At 38.1% G+C, this 17,727-nt stretch overlaps 2 protein-coding genes across 9 annotated transcripts in view; one reads left to right on the top strand and one right to left on the bottom strand.

The window, feature by feature from the left end:
- strn4 (striatin, calmodulin binding protein 4) overlaps positions 1–17,727 on the bottom strand; it is a 58,966-nt gene that overhangs the window by 23,769 nt on the left and 17,470 nt on the right. For all 3 annotated transcript variants that reach the window (XM_062060127.1, XM_062060128.1, XM_062060126.1), the window contains exons 2-6: positions 7,583–7,686; positions 7,395–7,471; positions 7,200–7,278; positions 1,098–1,283; positions 801–978 (exon numbers count right to left, since the gene is read on the bottom strand). In XM_062060127.1, coding sequence (XP_061916111.1) covers positions 801–978; positions 1,098–1,283; positions 7,200–7,278; positions 7,395–7,471; positions 7,583–7,686 — 624 coding nt within the window. The remainder of the gene's footprint in view (positions 1–800; positions 979–1,097; positions 1,284–7,199; positions 7,279–7,394; positions 7,472–7,582; positions 7,687–17,727) is intronic.
- The window catches only part of fkrp (fukutin related protein), a 43,050-nt gene continuing 26,755 nt past the window's right edge, over positions 1,433–17,727 (top strand). The window contains exons 1-2 of one of the 6 annotated variants that reach the window (XM_062060133.1): positions 1,459–1,548; positions 4,324–4,419. The gene's annotated coding sequence lies outside the window, so the exon portion shown is untranslated. Of the gene's footprint in view, positions 1,562–4,323; positions 4,510–17,727 lie in introns of all 6 variants that reach the window. The other 5 variants (XM_062060134.1, XM_062060135.1, XM_062060130.1 and 2 more) reach the window with 5 other exon arrangements.

Genomic DNA, 17,727 nt, shown 5'->3' with positions numbered 1-17,727 from the left:
CTATCTTTTGGACAAATTCTGCAGTGCCCTTCTGTTTAGAGCGTTAAACCGGAGCCGTTCCGTCTTCTAATCGTCCATAGTGTTTCTACTCGTACAGATTCTTCATTTATCACTCCAAGCAACATTTGTAAGTTTTACAATATACCTGAAACAAGTCATACTTACTAAACTGTCCCATGTGTGATGTCTGTAGGAGTGTTTTCATGCATATCTGTGCGTGCTATCGTAGTTTAATGATACTAGCGTCGTTAACATTAGCTAATATGCTAACACATTTACGAGTGTCTGTGTATCATTAACTTACAATGGCACTCTTTTTGTATTGTTTCAGTTTCGGAAATTCACCAAAACATCACCTTGGACTTATTGAGTCTGTTTAGCTGATTGGAGAGCTCGCTTCCGCAGCTAGTGGGTCCATGACAATGACTTTTTTTTTTTTATCAGTTGTTTTACTGCCGTGAGACAGACAACGTTTGGATAAAATTAAGGTATGTAAATAAACATTTACAAAATATTTCTGTGTAAATGACTCATCTAACAATGTATACATCTGCGGCTTATCTGTATGGCTAATGTATGGAAAAAATAATGTATTTCTTAAAAAATTTAGTGGGTGTGTCTTATAAACTGTTGTGCTCTTAAGTCTGGAAAATACGGTACGATACCCCTGTCCTAAATGAATTCATGAGTGGGTTTTATAAGTTAAATAAGTTAATACTTATTTAATCGCAATAAACTGAGAAACCAAGTCAAACAAGTCTTACACTTGGTGTTGCTCGAGAGGAAAAGCTTTGACGCACCTTTACGCGGGACTTTTTGCTCTTGCGTGGACCATCGATGCAGTCCGTGGCCATGCCTTGGAAGTCGTCTTCCTCATCGCTGTCATCTTCGTCGTCATCCTCACAACCGTGCAAGAATGGGATCTTATCGAGCACTGAACCGCCGAGCCGTTCTTTGGAGCTTTCTTTGCCCGCATTTCTGCAAAAGTGTATTTGGTTATTAGGTACACCTGCACAATCTAAGGACATCAAGCTGCCTTTTTATGAGACAATAAACCGTCATAAAAGGACCAATTTAACAATGTCATGTGGTGTCACCTCTTAATCTGTTCTTCTATCTGTCTGACCAACAATGATTCTCCACCCGAGCGTGTCTCAGGCTCTGGGGAGGACTCAGGTGGCGGCGGCCCGTTCGCTTCAGGGCTGCTCCGCCCGAGCAGACAGCGCACGCGTTTAGAGCGCATGTCCAGTATGGTGTCCGAGTAGCCCACCTCCTCCAGATATCTACATTCACAGGGAAGAACGTAAATGTCAGCCATTGTTTAATACGACCAAAGGAAGGAAGTAAATGCTTTGAGGCGATGACATTTCTACATCACACCGCTTTTGTGTATGTGATGCCGCCTTCAAAGTTTTTGAAGAAACAGGTTGAACATTTTGTGTAGCGCAGAAGTGCATAGCCTTCATTTCCACAGAGGGACATTTAGGTATGCAAGGATGTTAACTAGGGATGTTCCCATCAGGGTTTGATGCTGCCGATTCCGATACCGTATGTATTAACTGTACGTTTTCCATTTATCTATAGTGAGTGCTATTGACAGTTTAAACAATACCAATACAATAATCAAACGCCTTATTTTTTTTTATTACATACATTGGTTTGACCAAAGCCAAGTCAATAGTATGCAATAACTAAACAAAAACTACTATTTACTACTGTTTTAAATCCTTTGGTTTTTGCCGTCCGTGTGTTCCTGTGTGTGTTCAGGCAAATGATTCCCTGCGTTTGTAAACATTAACAAAAACGACAAAATTAATGAGAAAATAAAAATGTCTATCTAATCCCTCTTGTATCATATAAACGGATTCTACCTCTGGTATCAATGCCACCTATTTATGGATCCACCCTCTTACTGTGACAATGCTGACACACCGACAATTGATGTTATATTAACCTTTCACCTAACTCTTAATAATCTACTAGTTAATTTCCAGGTAATAGCTGCTTACTTTCTGCTGTAAAACTTTTTAAACTTTCCTAGAACTTTATTGGGGTTGATTAATGCTATCTTAGCGGTTAGCTTAGCGCGGTGTGTAACATGTTTAGCATCGTCCTCCAGTGATAATGTTATTTGATAATAATTAAGATACTAAAAAATGCAGTTTATTTGCAGTAATGGAAATGATTAATAATTTAAGATAGCGGCTCCACACTGTATGGAGACCCAGGATTAGCTGCTTGTCAGCCTGGGGCCTAAAAATAAACACATTGTCAGCCAGAAGGGATCGATATTTGTCATCGGCATTAAAAGACATAAATCGGCAATGGCGATCACATACTTTTTCACAAAAATCGTCAAATACTGATCAGCACATCCCTAATGTGAATTGATCGATTTAAGATTGAAAATGTTTAGTGGTACCATAAAGTGAGCTAAGAGGAAACCATCTGTACATCACTGTCTTTATATAGTTTACTAATGTCTTGATTGTCACTTCATTGTGATGGCTAGAGTTATTATTGCTGGTGTATTCATTCGCAACAAATGTATTGTTTTTTTTACAATTCTGATGCTATACTCCTGCTGCCTGGTGTTGTTTACATCTGCTTATATATCATTAATCTAGTAATGTACAGTTACCATATACATCTGCTTAGTATGGATGTAATGGTACATTTTTCGGTGCGGAACTGTTAAGAGTCAAAGGACATATTCAAGTGATCCTCAACAGGCGGACCGCGGTCCATGTCCGGACCCAGCAACGTGTCCGTCCGGACCCAGCACGAATTATAGTAAAAAAATTAAAAAATTTTTTTTTTTTTATAATTATTTAAAAAATATATAATAATTGTATTTATCTTTGAGTTATCGCTAGCGCAAGTCAACGTTCTTTGTTGTTTTTAGTCAAATATCTCCACGTTTTGTTTACACTTCTCAGTGTCTCACTCACTCCGTCTCTCTCTCTCTCTCTCAGAGAGAAACAGAGAGAGAGACGGAGCGAGAGAACGCCACTCTGATTGGCTGCGAAATCAGCCAATCAGAGTATGGGTTGTCATATCTATCACAACGACGCGCTGATAGGCTGTTACCACCTGGGTCATACAGCGCTCATGCCACATGCATGGAACCTTTCGCTGCAGGCATACAGTTGTCTCGTATCGCTACTTCGCTAACTGTTCACTCGTCAGTCACTGAATGTGAATGAAATCCCAATGGCATGCTCCAAGTTGGCTCAGGATGGTAAAAGAAAGGTGGACAGGGAAAACCGACGTTTCAAGGAAGAATGGACAGAGCAATATGTTTTCATCCTACCTACTGCAAGTACCAGACCAATGTGTCTAATATGCAACAGTACTGTTGCTCTGGTGAAAAGTGAAAATCTGAAACGTCACTATCTGAAAGAGCACCGCGAATTTGAAGAGACATTTCCTCATGATTCAGAGCTAAGAAAAAAAGATATCACGAGGCTGAAAAAGTCATATGAAACATCAAGCAAGATTTTTGTTAAATCTATGACACAACAACAAATAGCAACAGAGTGCTCACTCAGAGTGGCATGGGCTTTGGGTAAACACAAGAAGCCATTCTCTGGTGCAGAAATAATTAAATAATGCTTGACTGAAGTGATGGGTGCCATGTTTGAAGGCAAAGAAAAGGAGGAAATGACAGTTAAAATAAATCAAATCCCACTCTCTGATGCCACAGCTACCAGACGTACTGAAATATTTATTTTATTTAAGTTCTTATTTATTTTTGTTTCAAAGAAAATCTTTCATGTATTTTATTGGATATTTATTTTATTTTTGTTAATTTTAAGAAAATGTTAAACTACTACCTACCTCCTGCTACTATATAAGTTTGACCGATAATAAACGGACCCAGCCTGTTTCAAAATAACATTTGTGGACCTTCAAGTTTTGTACTTGAGGACCCCTGACATATTCGATAGATGTTGCATATGTTTATGTTCATACTTTATTTAAAGTAATTCAAATTATACAGTAATAACTTACATAGTTGTAAATCTGGTATCTTGTTATATTTTTTTTAAATTTAATTAGAAATATTATCTCTCATTGCATATTGATGTATCTGTGCTCAATTAGTTTGCTCTGCTTTTATATCGGGTGTTGTAAAGTGCCAGTAACTGCCGCAAAAGGGGGTGTATGTCAAGCAGGGCATGGAGCAACAGCTTTTCTGACCTTGTGAGTGACGTGTTTGTGATGTCATCTTTGATTTTTTGCATTTTTTTTTTGTTATCATTGATCTTCAAGACAGAAACTGAAAACAAATCATTTTCTTCTATTTTTGCATTGGTGTAGGTCTGCAGGTCTGATCTAAGGAAATCACACATCAGAAACTTTATGTCCTGCCGAGGAAGCAGCAAATGAGCATTAGTCGCCGCGACAGGAACATTAGTAGGTGTACCAAATTCCAACATGAGAAACGTTAAGGAACGAGACGTTTGACTGCCTCGCTATATAGTCACATGTCTACTTTGTAAACAGGTACTGTGCAGCCCAGTCTTTGTCAAGCAATCGTGCTTGAAAACTCTCCTCTATCCTTAAAAGTCCGCTGTTTGGGAACAATTCGCCTACAGGCCATGGCGACAAATAAACTATATGTAGTATCATTATCACAGAAGGACGAGGACTAACTAAACATCAGAGGATATGCTAACTGCAAACTAGTTAGAGCTTGTGAATATAAACGGAGGTGGGCGGAGCCATACAAATATCGACAGTAACGAATCCGATACAAAGTATAGCACCAGTATATGGTCGATACCACTAGGGTTAGATCGATATTTTTTATAATCGAAAAATCTTTTGTCGTTTGTGTTATTGTTTACCGTACAAACTCAGGCAATAAGTCCCAGTACATAAGAGGACTTTAAGGGCAAACACAGAAGGATTTCAACCAGAGCCAATAGTAGGAAATCCATCCATCCAATTCCTACCGCTTATTCCGTTCGGGGTCGCGGGGGGTGCTGGAGCCTATCAAAGCTACATGCACCTGGGGATAGGTTGATTGGTAACACTAAATTGGCCCTAGTGTGTGAATGTGAGTGTGAATGTTGTCTGTCTATCTGTGTTGGCCCCCTGTTATGAGGGGCGACTTGTCCAGGGTGTACCTCGCCTTCAGCCCGAATGTAGCTGAGATAGGCTCCAGCACCCCCCGCAACCCCAAAAAGGACAAGCGGTAGAAAATGGATGGATGGATGATAAAAAATAATATTTATTCAATGATCTTGAAAATTTGACGTATCAGCAATACTGACCCTGTAACTACTTGGTATTGGATCGATACCCAAATTTGTAGTATCACCCAAAACTAATGTAAAACAGCCAAACAACAGAAGAATAAATGCTTATTACATTTTAACAGTGCAAGTGTAGATAGAAACATGTTACAACAAAAGGTAACCAGCTATTAACAGTAAATTAATAATAGGTTTGAGAAAATAATACAACCGGAAATGACAATATGTTACTGCATACGTCAGCGACCAAATTATGATCCTTTGTAACCAGTTTTGAAAAGGTTCTATCATCATTTATATACCAAATAATATATTGTGATATAGATTGTTATTGCAGAAGGCTGCAATATACAGTCGTGGTCAAAAGTTTACATACACTTGTAAAGAACATAATGTCATGGCTGTCTTGAGTTTCCAATAATTTCTACAACTCTTATTTTTTTGTGATAGAGTGATTGGAGCACATACTTGTTGGTCACAAAAAACATTCATGAAGTTTGGTTCTTTTATGAATTTATTATGGGTCTACTGAAAATGTGACCAAATCTGCTGGGTCAAAAGTATACATACAGCAATGTTAATATTTGGTTACATGTCCCTTGGCAAGTTTCACTGCAAAGAGGTGCTTTTGGTAGCCATCCACAAGCTTGTGGTTGAATTTTTGACGACTCCTCTTGACAAAAATGGTGCAGTTCAGCTACATTTTATGGTTTTCTGACATGGACTTGTTTCTTCAGCATTGTCCACACATTTAAGTCAGGACTTTGGGAAGGCCATTCTAAAACCTTAATTGTAGCCTGATTTAGCCATTCCTTTACCACTTTTGATGTGTGTTTGGGGGTATATCGCAATATAAATTTGAGGCTACATCGCTAATAACTATTACAAATACATGCACCGTTACCCAAGTAATGTATAGTATTTATTATTAGTGTACTGTATATGCAGTACACTAATAATAAGTAGATTTTTTTATACTGCTGCTGTCCACTTTGCTGTGATTATACTTCAGAGCTGGGCAAATATTTTGACTCGGTGGCCACATCGAGAGAAAAAAAATGTGCCTGGGGGGCCAATGTGTATGTGTGTATAAATCATATGTACACATTTAGCTGTAAAAATATGCTGTACAGTATGTGTGTTTGGGTCCCTTTTTTTCAGGAACACTAATACAAAAAGTCACAATGTCCAATAGAGTTCTAACAGACCACCTCAAAAAAAGAAAGGAATTTCACAGTTTTTTACTGAATGGGACACCCAAAATGTACATGAAAATAAAGAAAGTGGGATTTACAATATTAACTATGGACAATAAAACACTGGATATTAACAACATATGAACATCGTTCCTCTTTTACTTCTCAGACCAGCTCCTCGATAGACATCTTTTACCATCAAGCAAAACACAACAAAAATGTAAAAAACAGCGAAATATGAATGCAAAGAGTAATAAACACCTACAATATGATATATTATCACTTTCCACAGAAATTTGTTGTACAAATCTGATTCCGCATCTGTTCCTGACACATGCGTTTCGGGCGGGCTGCTCTAAAAACAAACCCCGCCCACTCTGGTTTGTTCCTCGTCCGAGCTGCTGTGACGTAGATTACCGTAATAACTAGTATAACACCCAAAAGCGCATATTTCAACTCTTGAAATACTTTCTATAGTTCAAGACTTACAATCATTTAAAAACAGCACTGCACATCATATTAGCGGCTACAGTTTTGATGGCGGGCCGGATTGAAAATCTTAATGGGCCGCAGGTCTGTTATACTTGATCTTTCTGATTACGGGATAACTAAAGATTTATTACTCTTTTCTATTCCAAGTGAGTGCAATAATAGGAAATGAATATGAATATTGTAAATGCTCGTCTCCCACCTGAAGGTCACATGAATACTAGATGAGATGAGAGATGACAAGGCTTACTTGCGTAGTAGCTGACGTCCCTCCTTCCATGACATCTGATTGGCTGGTTCCGAGTCTGACTCAGCTGGGCCATTGGGAACTATAAAAAGTGAGACGTTTCAATAATAACAAAGGTGGGGTTTGATAGAAATGGCCAGAAGCGCTGCTACAACATTTTTCTTAAAAGCCATGGAGACACAAAGGCTGAAAACATACGTGGTTCTGCTTCCATCTCTGGTTTCTTGTCGCCGGGACTCGCGTCATTTCCAGTCTTCAGCTTCTGGTGTTTAGCCCTGCAAGGCCGCACAAGACCGCACAGGGGGACGCGTTACAAGACACTCTAGAGACTCTCTCAAAGATGGATTAGGTGGACATTAAGCGCATGGAAATGCCCTTGGTCTTACCTTTCTTGTTTGAGAGCGTATTCCAACATTTTAATCCGTCTTACAAGGTCCTGTTTCATGTTTTCCTGTCCTTTCCGCTCGCCTTGTAGGAATGCCACCTGAGCCTGACAACACACCAAAGGAACGAATTAATTAGCATAATGTTACACAGCATTCGGTACACCCGAACAATCCAATGAGACTTAATACAAGAGTTGAACCCAAAAGTGTGTTTGGAACTTTTTTAAATGCCCTGTTTAAAATATATAATATAACAACACGTTTACAAGTACAGTATACAACAACATAATAGTATACATGTATAACAAATGGTTAAAGGTTAAGGTATTAGTTTATTTCAAACATGCATAGTTACAATATGGTACATCACATATTTCCAGTTTCTTATTACAGCGTGTCTGAAAAAGGTAGAAAAAAGCAGAGTTTATTTAATCCCACCCCTTTTAATTTTATAGCAATTTCTAACACTGTTCACTTCTTGTACTCAATCTGCTACACAAACAAATAGTTAAAGTAGTTAAAATTACGGATGTGTTGATCAATTAACTACTAACTACCTGATCTCAGGGAACATGCTTTTTTTTGGTCGTACTAGAATATGACAAAGCATATGTAGTAGCCGTGGGAGACGAGGAAAGACTGGTGTGTTGTTTTTTTTAATGTTAATAAGGATACAATGTTCAAAATTATATATATGTCAGTGATTCCCAAACTGTGGTTTCGGTACCACAAGTGCTTTGCAGGCTCTATCTAGTGGTATGGCAAATAATTACTTTAATATTGTAATGTAACTGTTCAAACTGTGTAATGTTACAATATACATGCTTAAACAAAACCTATACCTAATTTTTTATGAATACTTAGAGCTACTACTACATTGTATTTTAATTTTGGTCATTATGGTTGTACTTGAAGAGTTTTCTGAGGTGCTACTTAAGTTTGGAAATCAACGATATAAACAAATGATACTGCACTATTTATAGTCGCTGTGGAGAGTGGGGGACGCAAAATATTTTCTTCTTCCTCGTGGGTGTAAGAAAATAATTGAGAAGCACTGATTTAGTTAAATTCAATACTACCAAAATATTAGGAACATCTCTCTCTTTGATGCAGACTGCTATAGTGCAGCATAACAGATTGTATGCCGCCCATATCTATTTCTAAATATAGGAAGCATGAGTCAGTCATTACTGTAAAGAAACAAATACTGTATTAATTCTGCTGAAGCAGCACTGTATAGCGTTTGCTATAAGCGAAGGGACGCTGTCAACACAAAGGGCCCAAAGATGGAAGTGACAAGCGTAGCAAACAAGACTTATGGGAACCCAGTAGAGTACATGTTAAGTAGAGGGTTGTGGACGCTTCGCTTTTATTTTTAAACTTCTCCTAACCAAAGCCCTACAATGCGCAACTGCAGGAGAAGGGAAAAACAAGACAGACCAGGCCAGACCCTAAACGCCCAGTGCATGTGGAAGAGACATCCTTCCTTTCTGTGCTTCCTTTCTCTTTTTCCCTGCATTTCCTTCCTTAGGCAGCAGATAAAATGATTTGAGGAAAGAAGTGATCGGGGCCTCAAAACAACAACAAAAAAAAGCAAGGCTTGGCGAAACTAGAACGTCAGTACTGACAGTATCTGACAAAAGCGATTACATGCCTCACTATTCAGCAACTATTTTCTTGAACCTTCTGAAAGGTCACCAGTATAGACTGGAAGCTTGGGTTGTCAAAAGCATCTATACTTTGATATCAAGTTGATACCAACTAGCCAAAAATACACAGATACCTCCTTTTTTTTGTGCCATCAGTACCGAATACTGTAACATTTTTTACTCGCTGAGCCGCATCACTTTTCGGTGCGTGTGCGCTGAGTCAGCACCCAAGAAGAACGCCTGCCTCCTTATAAGAATTAAACCAGTGCTTCCCACATATTTAATTAATTGTGGAAGCCTGCCACTAGGAATGTAAAGATAAATGGCATTAATGATAACTGCTGTAAAACTCCAGTTAGTATTACTATTTCAAATCAAAATGATCAAAAAATGTATTGACTGCTGCACTCAATTCCCCCAAAAAACGGATTAACTCGTTGGACTATAAAGACAATACAACATACATCCGTCAATGTGGATGCATATGCAAAAGTGAAATATATTTATCTGTACAGTAAATCTATTCATATCTGCAACTTATTGCTCTTTTATCCTGCACTACAACGAGCTAGTGCAACACAATTTTGTTCTTATCTGTAATGTAAAGTTCAAATTTGAATGACAATAAAGGAAGTCTAAGTCTAAGTCTCGATGAACTCGCTCGCAAGCTAATATGCTAACATGAATACAAGAGACATTAACGCTATTCCTCATTTAAGAAACAACATACCCCAGTCTAAACTTATATAAATACATCGCTGTGTGAGTAACTAAGCTATTCAATTGCGAACCTAGAAGCTGTGATTGTACTGTTTGTATTGTAACCATGTGAATCACTTCTTGAGATCTCTCTGTGAGAAGTGCTATATAAATAAATGTGACTTACTTACGTTGTTCTCTTAGAACAGAGTGATCGTACTATACCCAAAAGAATACAAGAGGAGGTGTTTTTATGGTGCATTCAAAGAAGGCTGAACACAGGACACCACAACACTCACCCGAAAATATATATCAGTTAGGCATAAGAAATGCGAAATAGTGGACTTTCTAACAGTGGGTATTTTTGTTTTGAAAAATGTAAAGATTACAGTGTGTATAAGTACTCTTTGAGCACATTCAAATATACCACAATAATTAAGGAATACCTCACATTACGGACTGTAAGCCGCTACTTTTTTCTTACGCTTTGAACCCTGCTGCTTAAAAAACGGTGCAGCTAATTTGTGTATTTCTCTTTGTCATAGTGCAAATAGTTTCCAAAAAAAACAAGCAAAAACACTAAAAAGGTGTGTTATTGTTTGTGCTATGGCGCCATCTTTTGGACAAGTGGTGCTGCAGTGGTTCTCAAACTTGTTTCACCAAGTACCACCACAAAAAAACTTGGCTTTCTAGGTACCACCATAATTATAACCAACATTATAATACAATACATTAGTAGGCCGAAGTATTCATTAAAAAAAAGACAGAGGTTTTATTTAACAACTATAATTAATATTTTGGCCACTGTAACATTAAACACAGTAACACTGTGTTTGAATATAGCAATATAAAAACATTGTACTTAAATCTTAAGTGTTTCTTTGGTGTACCACTAGATGGAGCCCGTGTACCATAGTTTGAGATCTACTGGTTTAGAGCTTTCAACCCGAAGTTTAAGTTAAAGTTAAAGTGCCAATGATTGTCACACACAGACTAGGTGTGGCAAAATTATTCTCTGCATTTGACCCTATACCAGACCTGGGCATTGTACGGCCCGCGGGCCGCATCCGGCCCTTTGCGCATCCCTGTCCGGCCCGCGTGAGGCCAATCATAAATTACAAAATAAATTTAAAAAAGTATCTATGTCGAGTGTGCAATACAACGGTGCTGCTTTTGTTTTGAAAAGCGTTATTTGTATTACTTCCGTGTGGACGTATGCGCGTGTGCGATTGTGAGTGAATTGAACGGCGCAATTACAAATTACAAAATAAAGTTTAAAAAACATCTATGTCGTGCGCGCAATACAACTGTGCTGCTTTTATTTTGAAATGTGTTATTTATGCCGTATGTCCGGAGGGGACCTGTGAGGGAAGGTGCATAGAGACAAGTGATGAGATGCTAAAAAAAGAAAAGTTGATGAGGAATGGCGTGTTTCCAACAAGAGATGGACTGCCAAGTATTTCTTTACATAAATTAATGGTAAAGCCGTGTGCTTAATGTGTGGTACACAGGTTGCTGTGTTTAAATATCATTTTAATCGCCACTACACGAAGAAACACGAGGGAAAATACCGGGATGTGTCTGATGAAGCGCGCGCAAGGGAGGCTGATGCGTTGATGGTAAAACTGCAAACCCAACAAGGACTTTGTGCCATATTTCACACCCCCAGAGATGCAGCCGTCAGGACAAGTTTCGTCATTTCTCACAAAAGCGCCAGAAAAAGTAAGGCGTTTTCTGACGGAGAGTTTATTAAGGAGTGCTTATTGGACTTTGTTGCGCTGATAATGCCCGGAGACATGGACTGTTTTTCGCTAACTTTGGATGAGAGCTCTGATGCAGTCAATTAAAGAGACAACCACAGGTAATGACTTGTTCACAGAGGTAAATGGGTGTTGGGACACGCTGGCAGGTGTGACAATCCAATCCACTTTATTTATATAGCACATTTAAACAACAAAATGTTTCCAAAGTGCTGCACAACAATATTACAAACAATATTCAAATATTATCCTTAGCTCCACCAATGACTGAATAAAAAGAAAAAAACAATTACATATAAAACCAATATAAAAAAACAATATAGAATAGATATGATTAAAAACTATTTTTAACAACAGATGGTTGTCCAAATCTGATGGGGAAAAATGTTGGATAATGCAGGATAAAGTGACCTTAAAAAGCAATCTGCTTTTGTATAAAGTTAAGTTAGGTTAAATGAAATTATTATTATTATTATTATTATTAATTATTATCATCATTATTATTTATCTTATGGTATATCAAAAATAATATTGAGCAAAATTTAATTGAAATATTGTCGTGTGGCCCTCCAGCAGTGCTCGGGTTGCTTATGCGGCCCCCGGTGAAAATTAATTGCCCACCCCTGCCCTATACCCTTGATCACCCCCTGGGAGGTGAAGGGAGCAGTGGGCAGCAGCGGTGGTCGCGCCCCGGAATTATTTTTGGTGATTTAACCCCCAATTCCAACCCTTAATGCTGGGTGCCAAGCAGGGAGGTAATGGGTCCCATTTTTATAGTCTTTGGTATGACACGGCCGGGGTTTTTGAACTCACAACTGACCGATCTCAGGGCGGACACTCTAACCACTAGACCACTGAGTAGGTATACCGTTCATTCTAACAGTCCGTAGCCTAAATACTCGTATGGATTATTCTTTCATCATTCCAAACAACGTATGAAAGTTTTACAGTATAACTAAAACTATTTTAACCTACTAAATGTAGGTTAAAATCACACCCATGTGTGATGTCTGTAGGAGCGTTTTCAATCATGCTTGTAAGTGCTATCGTAATGTAATCAAGAGAGCGTCGTTAGCATCAGCTAATATGCTAACATGTTTACAACTGTCTGTTAAAATTATTAACTTACAATGGCATTCCGTTTCTATTGTTTCAGTTTCACAAATGTATCAGTAAATTCCCCAAAACGTCACAGCAAAGTTATTGAGTCTGTTTAGCTGATAGGAGAGCTAGATTCCGCAGCTCATGGGTCCATGAAAATTACTTTTGTTTTTTTTGATCAGCCGTTTTACTGCCGTGTTACAGACACCATTTGGAAAAAAATTAAGGTATGTAATATAAACATGTACTAAATCTTTCTGTATAAATAACTCCTTTCGCAACACACTGTATATATCTGCAACTTATAGTACGGTGTGGCTAATATATGGAAAAATATTTTTTTCTTTTAAAATTTAGTGGGTGCGGTTAGGAGTGGGCGGTATACCAGTATATTTTAGAAAGAGGCATGTATTTGAGACAATGCCGCCATACCGATATACATACATACCTTGACGCGGAGGTCTCTCTGTTGTGTCCCCAACCCTCCACCCATCCAACGTGGCGAGTTACAATTTACGTGATTCTCTCAAATTAACAACGCGTGAGAGATAGATACACTTGAAAACAATGGAGAATACATTTCTCCCAAAATATAAACTGTGTGTAAATTGATGTTCCTCGTTGCAAAGGTACGGGAAAAAAAACGGATTTAAAAAGCTTGCAGGAATAATTAATGTATTATATGAGCCTTCCAGTCACAAGTACTTTGCTAAAGAAACACTGCCACAACGATTGTATACATAATTTGAACGGGTGTTAAACTGCAAGGGGAATATTGTCACCTGCCACACAGCATCCTGCGGTTGACAGCTTGGTGTTACATTTTGAATGGGTCTTTTAAAAATGTTGAGCTAAAAAAAAACACTATTGTTAAAAGGAAATGATTTTGAAGTTGCTGCTGATGTTTAAAATGTCCGCTTAAATCACAAAGTTTATTTTATATTTTGTTCTTTTGTGTTTTGGTCATTAACTGAGAATTTAAGCATTGTTAAAGGTTTGTTTTAAAGACGATTGAAGATTACACTTTACTATTCTTATATATTTTGCATACTCAAAATCTATGTGTGATACTTAAACATTTTCAAAAATGTACTCAAGTATTTGTTTTGATAAAAAAAACTTGACATGCATAAATGGGTTCGACTTTGTCTAATCTCACTTTCAGGAGAAAAAAAAACGGAAAATATATCGTATATCGGTATTCAGCCAAAATATATCAGAATATGCGTTTGTCTATATTGCCCAGCCCTAGGTGTTCTCTATAGTTCGTGATATGAAATTTTCATATTGTTAAATCTAGGGCTGCAACTAACAACTAATTTGATAATCGATTAATCTGTCGATTATTACTTCGGTTAGTCGATTAATAATCGGATAAAAGAGACAAACTACATTTCTATCCTTTCCGGTATTTTATTGGAAAAAAACAGCATACTGGCACCATACTTATTTTGATTATTATTTCTCAGCTGTTTGTAAATGTTGCAGTTTATAAATAAAGGTTTATAAAAAACAAAATAAAAAATAAAAATGAATAAAAGCCTCTGCGCATGCGCACAGCATAGATCCAACGAATCGATGACTAAATTAATCGCCAACTATTTTTATAATCGATTAGTTGTTGCAGCCCTAGTTACATCGCTACCTGTCACTAATGCGGATTTGGCGCTTTCGGTTTGCCCACGCTCATAAACATTTATAGAAATGTGGCAGGGCAGCCTAATTGTAGGGGTGCCGTAACATCGCTTCACACCAGAAAATAGGACGTAGCAGAAATTATCTTTGATGTGGCTATGTTTAACGAGTAGAAGTACATATTAAAAGTCAAACAGAGGTGTATCTTGCGTCATGCATTTATTCGCTAATCAAATAAAAGCAGTCATAATAAGTAGTCGCCGCACGAGTGAGAGCACAGATCTGCTACCACAAGCCCATGGAATTTGCAGAAAAACTAAGTGTGCAAATCCAACCTTTAACATTGCTATCAAACACACATTTACCAATTTATCACACGATCGCAACAGACTGCAGAGAGTGGCCAGATCAGCCACTCAAAAAAAGCTTAAAGACACTTTTCTGTCATTTTGCAATGCACTAAACATAACTGAACTTACAGCCATTACTAAATAATAAAATGTCAAAATTCAGCAGGGATTTTACTTCAGGAGGTCGTAGGTCCCAACCGCAGCTTCCCAGTGTTGGCAGCACTCATGCAGACCCAGACCATGACGCTGCTACCACCACCATGGCTGATTCTTGGCAGGACACAAGTATCTTTCTACTTACTTGTGTTGCCAGCTATTCAGACAGTAATGACTGTTGACTCATTTTCACAGGATGATAAATGAAGTCGTCCCGATCCGATATTTATGGTGTCAGAACAGTGCCAAAAGCCCTGCACGTAAAAAACACCATTTTACGGCCGCGCGGACTTTCACGATGTCTTTTTCTTTTTATGAATGCGACATTTCCCCCTTCTGGCACTTAGGCGCGGGCATTGAATACACAGCCCAACAAGTGCCCTCCTTTCTAAATGGTAAGTTTAAACGCCTACTGTCCCCTTAGAGCCAAACCAATGCCGAGTAAAGCAGGTCATCATGGCAGGAAGATTTGCCATATCATCCACTCAGCGGAAAATGAGTTATGCTGAAGAGCAGATATCTGTATATACAACACCCAACGTTTACAGCTGCTACAAACAATTGCCGACCCGATACATAACTTTAATAGCTCTGACCAGGAGACAGACAGTAGGCGTTTAAAGTAACAATCAGAAATGAGTTTTTTTTTTTTAAAGCATATTTTACATATTTTTTGGTCTTAAATTAAGCATTTTTAAGCATAAAAATAGCCAAATGAACAATATATATCAATAAGTAGTATTGGCCATTAGAGAAGACCAAACAGAATGCGCTGTTTAGCATTGTGGCCACTGATTGGCTCAGCCTCAGGCAGTATTACTATATTGAATTAAAAAAGTGTAAAGGTGACTGAAAGAATGTTATTTCATGTCTATATGGCTTTCATAATGTTGAAAAATGTATTTAGAAGGTTGTAAACAGGTTTTTATGCTCGAGCTTTGAAAATATTTGATTTATAAATAAGAATTCCTAATTAACGAAATTGATTTACAGTCGTGATCAAAAGTTTACATACACTTGGACATCACATGGACAAAGATAAGACCTTCTGGAGGAAAGTTCTGTAGTCCGATGAAACAAAAATGTTGCTGTTTGGCCACAATACCCAGCAATATGTTTGGAGGAGAAAAGGTGAGTCCTTTAATCCCAGGAACACCATGCCTACCGTCAAGCATGGTTGTGTTGGTATTATGCTCTGGGCCCGTTTTGCTGCCAATGGAACTGATGTTTTAGAAAGAGTAAATGGGACAATGAAAAAGGAGGATTACCTCCAAATTCTTCAGGACAACCTAAAATCATCAGCCCGGAGGTTGGGTCTTGGGCGCAGTTGGGTGTTCCAACAGGAAAATGACCCCAAACACACATCAAAAGTGATAAAGGAATGGCTAAATCAGGCTAGAATGAAGGTTTTAGAATGGCCTCCCCAAAATTTTGACTTAAACGTGTGGACAATGCTGAAGAAACAAGTCCATGTCAGAAAATCAACAAATTTAGCTGAACTGCACCAATTTTGTCAAGAGGAGTGGTCAAAAATTCAACCAGAAGCTTGTGGATGGCTACCAAAAGCACCTTATTGCAGTGAAACTTGCCAAGGGACATGCAACCAAATATTAACATTGCTGTATGTATACTTTTGACCCAGCAGATTTGGTCACATTTTCAGTAGACCCATTAATAAATTAATAAAAGAACCAAACTTCATGAATGTTTTTTGTGACCAACAAGTATGTGCTCCAATCACTCTATCACAAAAAAAATAAGAGTTGTAAAAATTATTGGAAACTCAAGACAGCCATGACATTATGTTCTTTACAAGTGTATGTAAACTTTTGACCATGACTGTATGTCCTGAACCAATTAACAGCAATAAAAGAAGGACGATTGTGGTGTGTTACAAGCTTTTTCAAAGGTAGCGTGAACAACCCTAACATGAACAATCAAACAAAAGCTGCTTCCTTCAGCAAATGTTTACTTAGATATTATATACAAAGTAATGTACATACAGCAGTGACTTTGATTATGAACATACTGTTTTGAGTACGTGGCTCACGATAAAAGGTGTATTTTTGCGCAATGAAAAAAGCCAAAGGTCAAAATCAAGTGGCTAAATTAGCCATTAATCAATTTGTTTTGATAGTTTTAGGGTTAGATTAAAAGGCATTTGTGAGTAAAAATGTTTAAGTTTGCTACAATTTTTTACAAGCTGAGAAGAACATTATATGTGTTCCTCACAGAGAGCCATTAATATGCAGAAGCAGAAGTTATAGGTATGTGCGTTTCAAAATCAGTGTTCTTCTTTTTCGCATTAGTCCACTAGTCGGCCCCCACATGCATGGGCAGCTCAGGAAGAAGTAGACCAATCTAAAAACATTGTCTCATGAGACACGCACTTGGTCTACTTGAAAGGGGCACGAACACACACACACACACACACACACACACACACACACACACACACACACACACACACACACACACACACACACACACACACACACACACACACACACACACACACACACACACACACACACACACACACACACACACACACACACACACACACACACAGACACACACACACACAGACACACACACACAGACACACACACACAGAGAGAGACAGACAGAGTCATGTAACAAGCCATGAGGTCTGCTGGATAAGTTGCCAAGCCAACCCCTCTGCTGTGGCTGCTGTGTAATCCCGATTAATGCAATGTGATTTTACATGCTTATCGCAGACTTTGTGAAGTGAAGTGAATTATATTTATATAGCGCTTTTCTCTAGTGACTCA

Source organism: Entelurus aequoreus, linkage group LG10, assembly GCF_033978785.1.
Source record: "Entelurus aequoreus isolate RoL-2023_Sb linkage group LG10, RoL_Eaeq_v1.1, whole genome shotgun sequence".
In the NCBI taxonomy this organism is placed as follows: domain Eukaryota; kingdom Metazoa; phylum Chordata; class Actinopteri; order Syngnathiformes; family Syngnathidae; genus Entelurus; species Entelurus aequoreus.
This window is presented reverse-complemented; position numbering and strand designations above follow the sequence as displayed.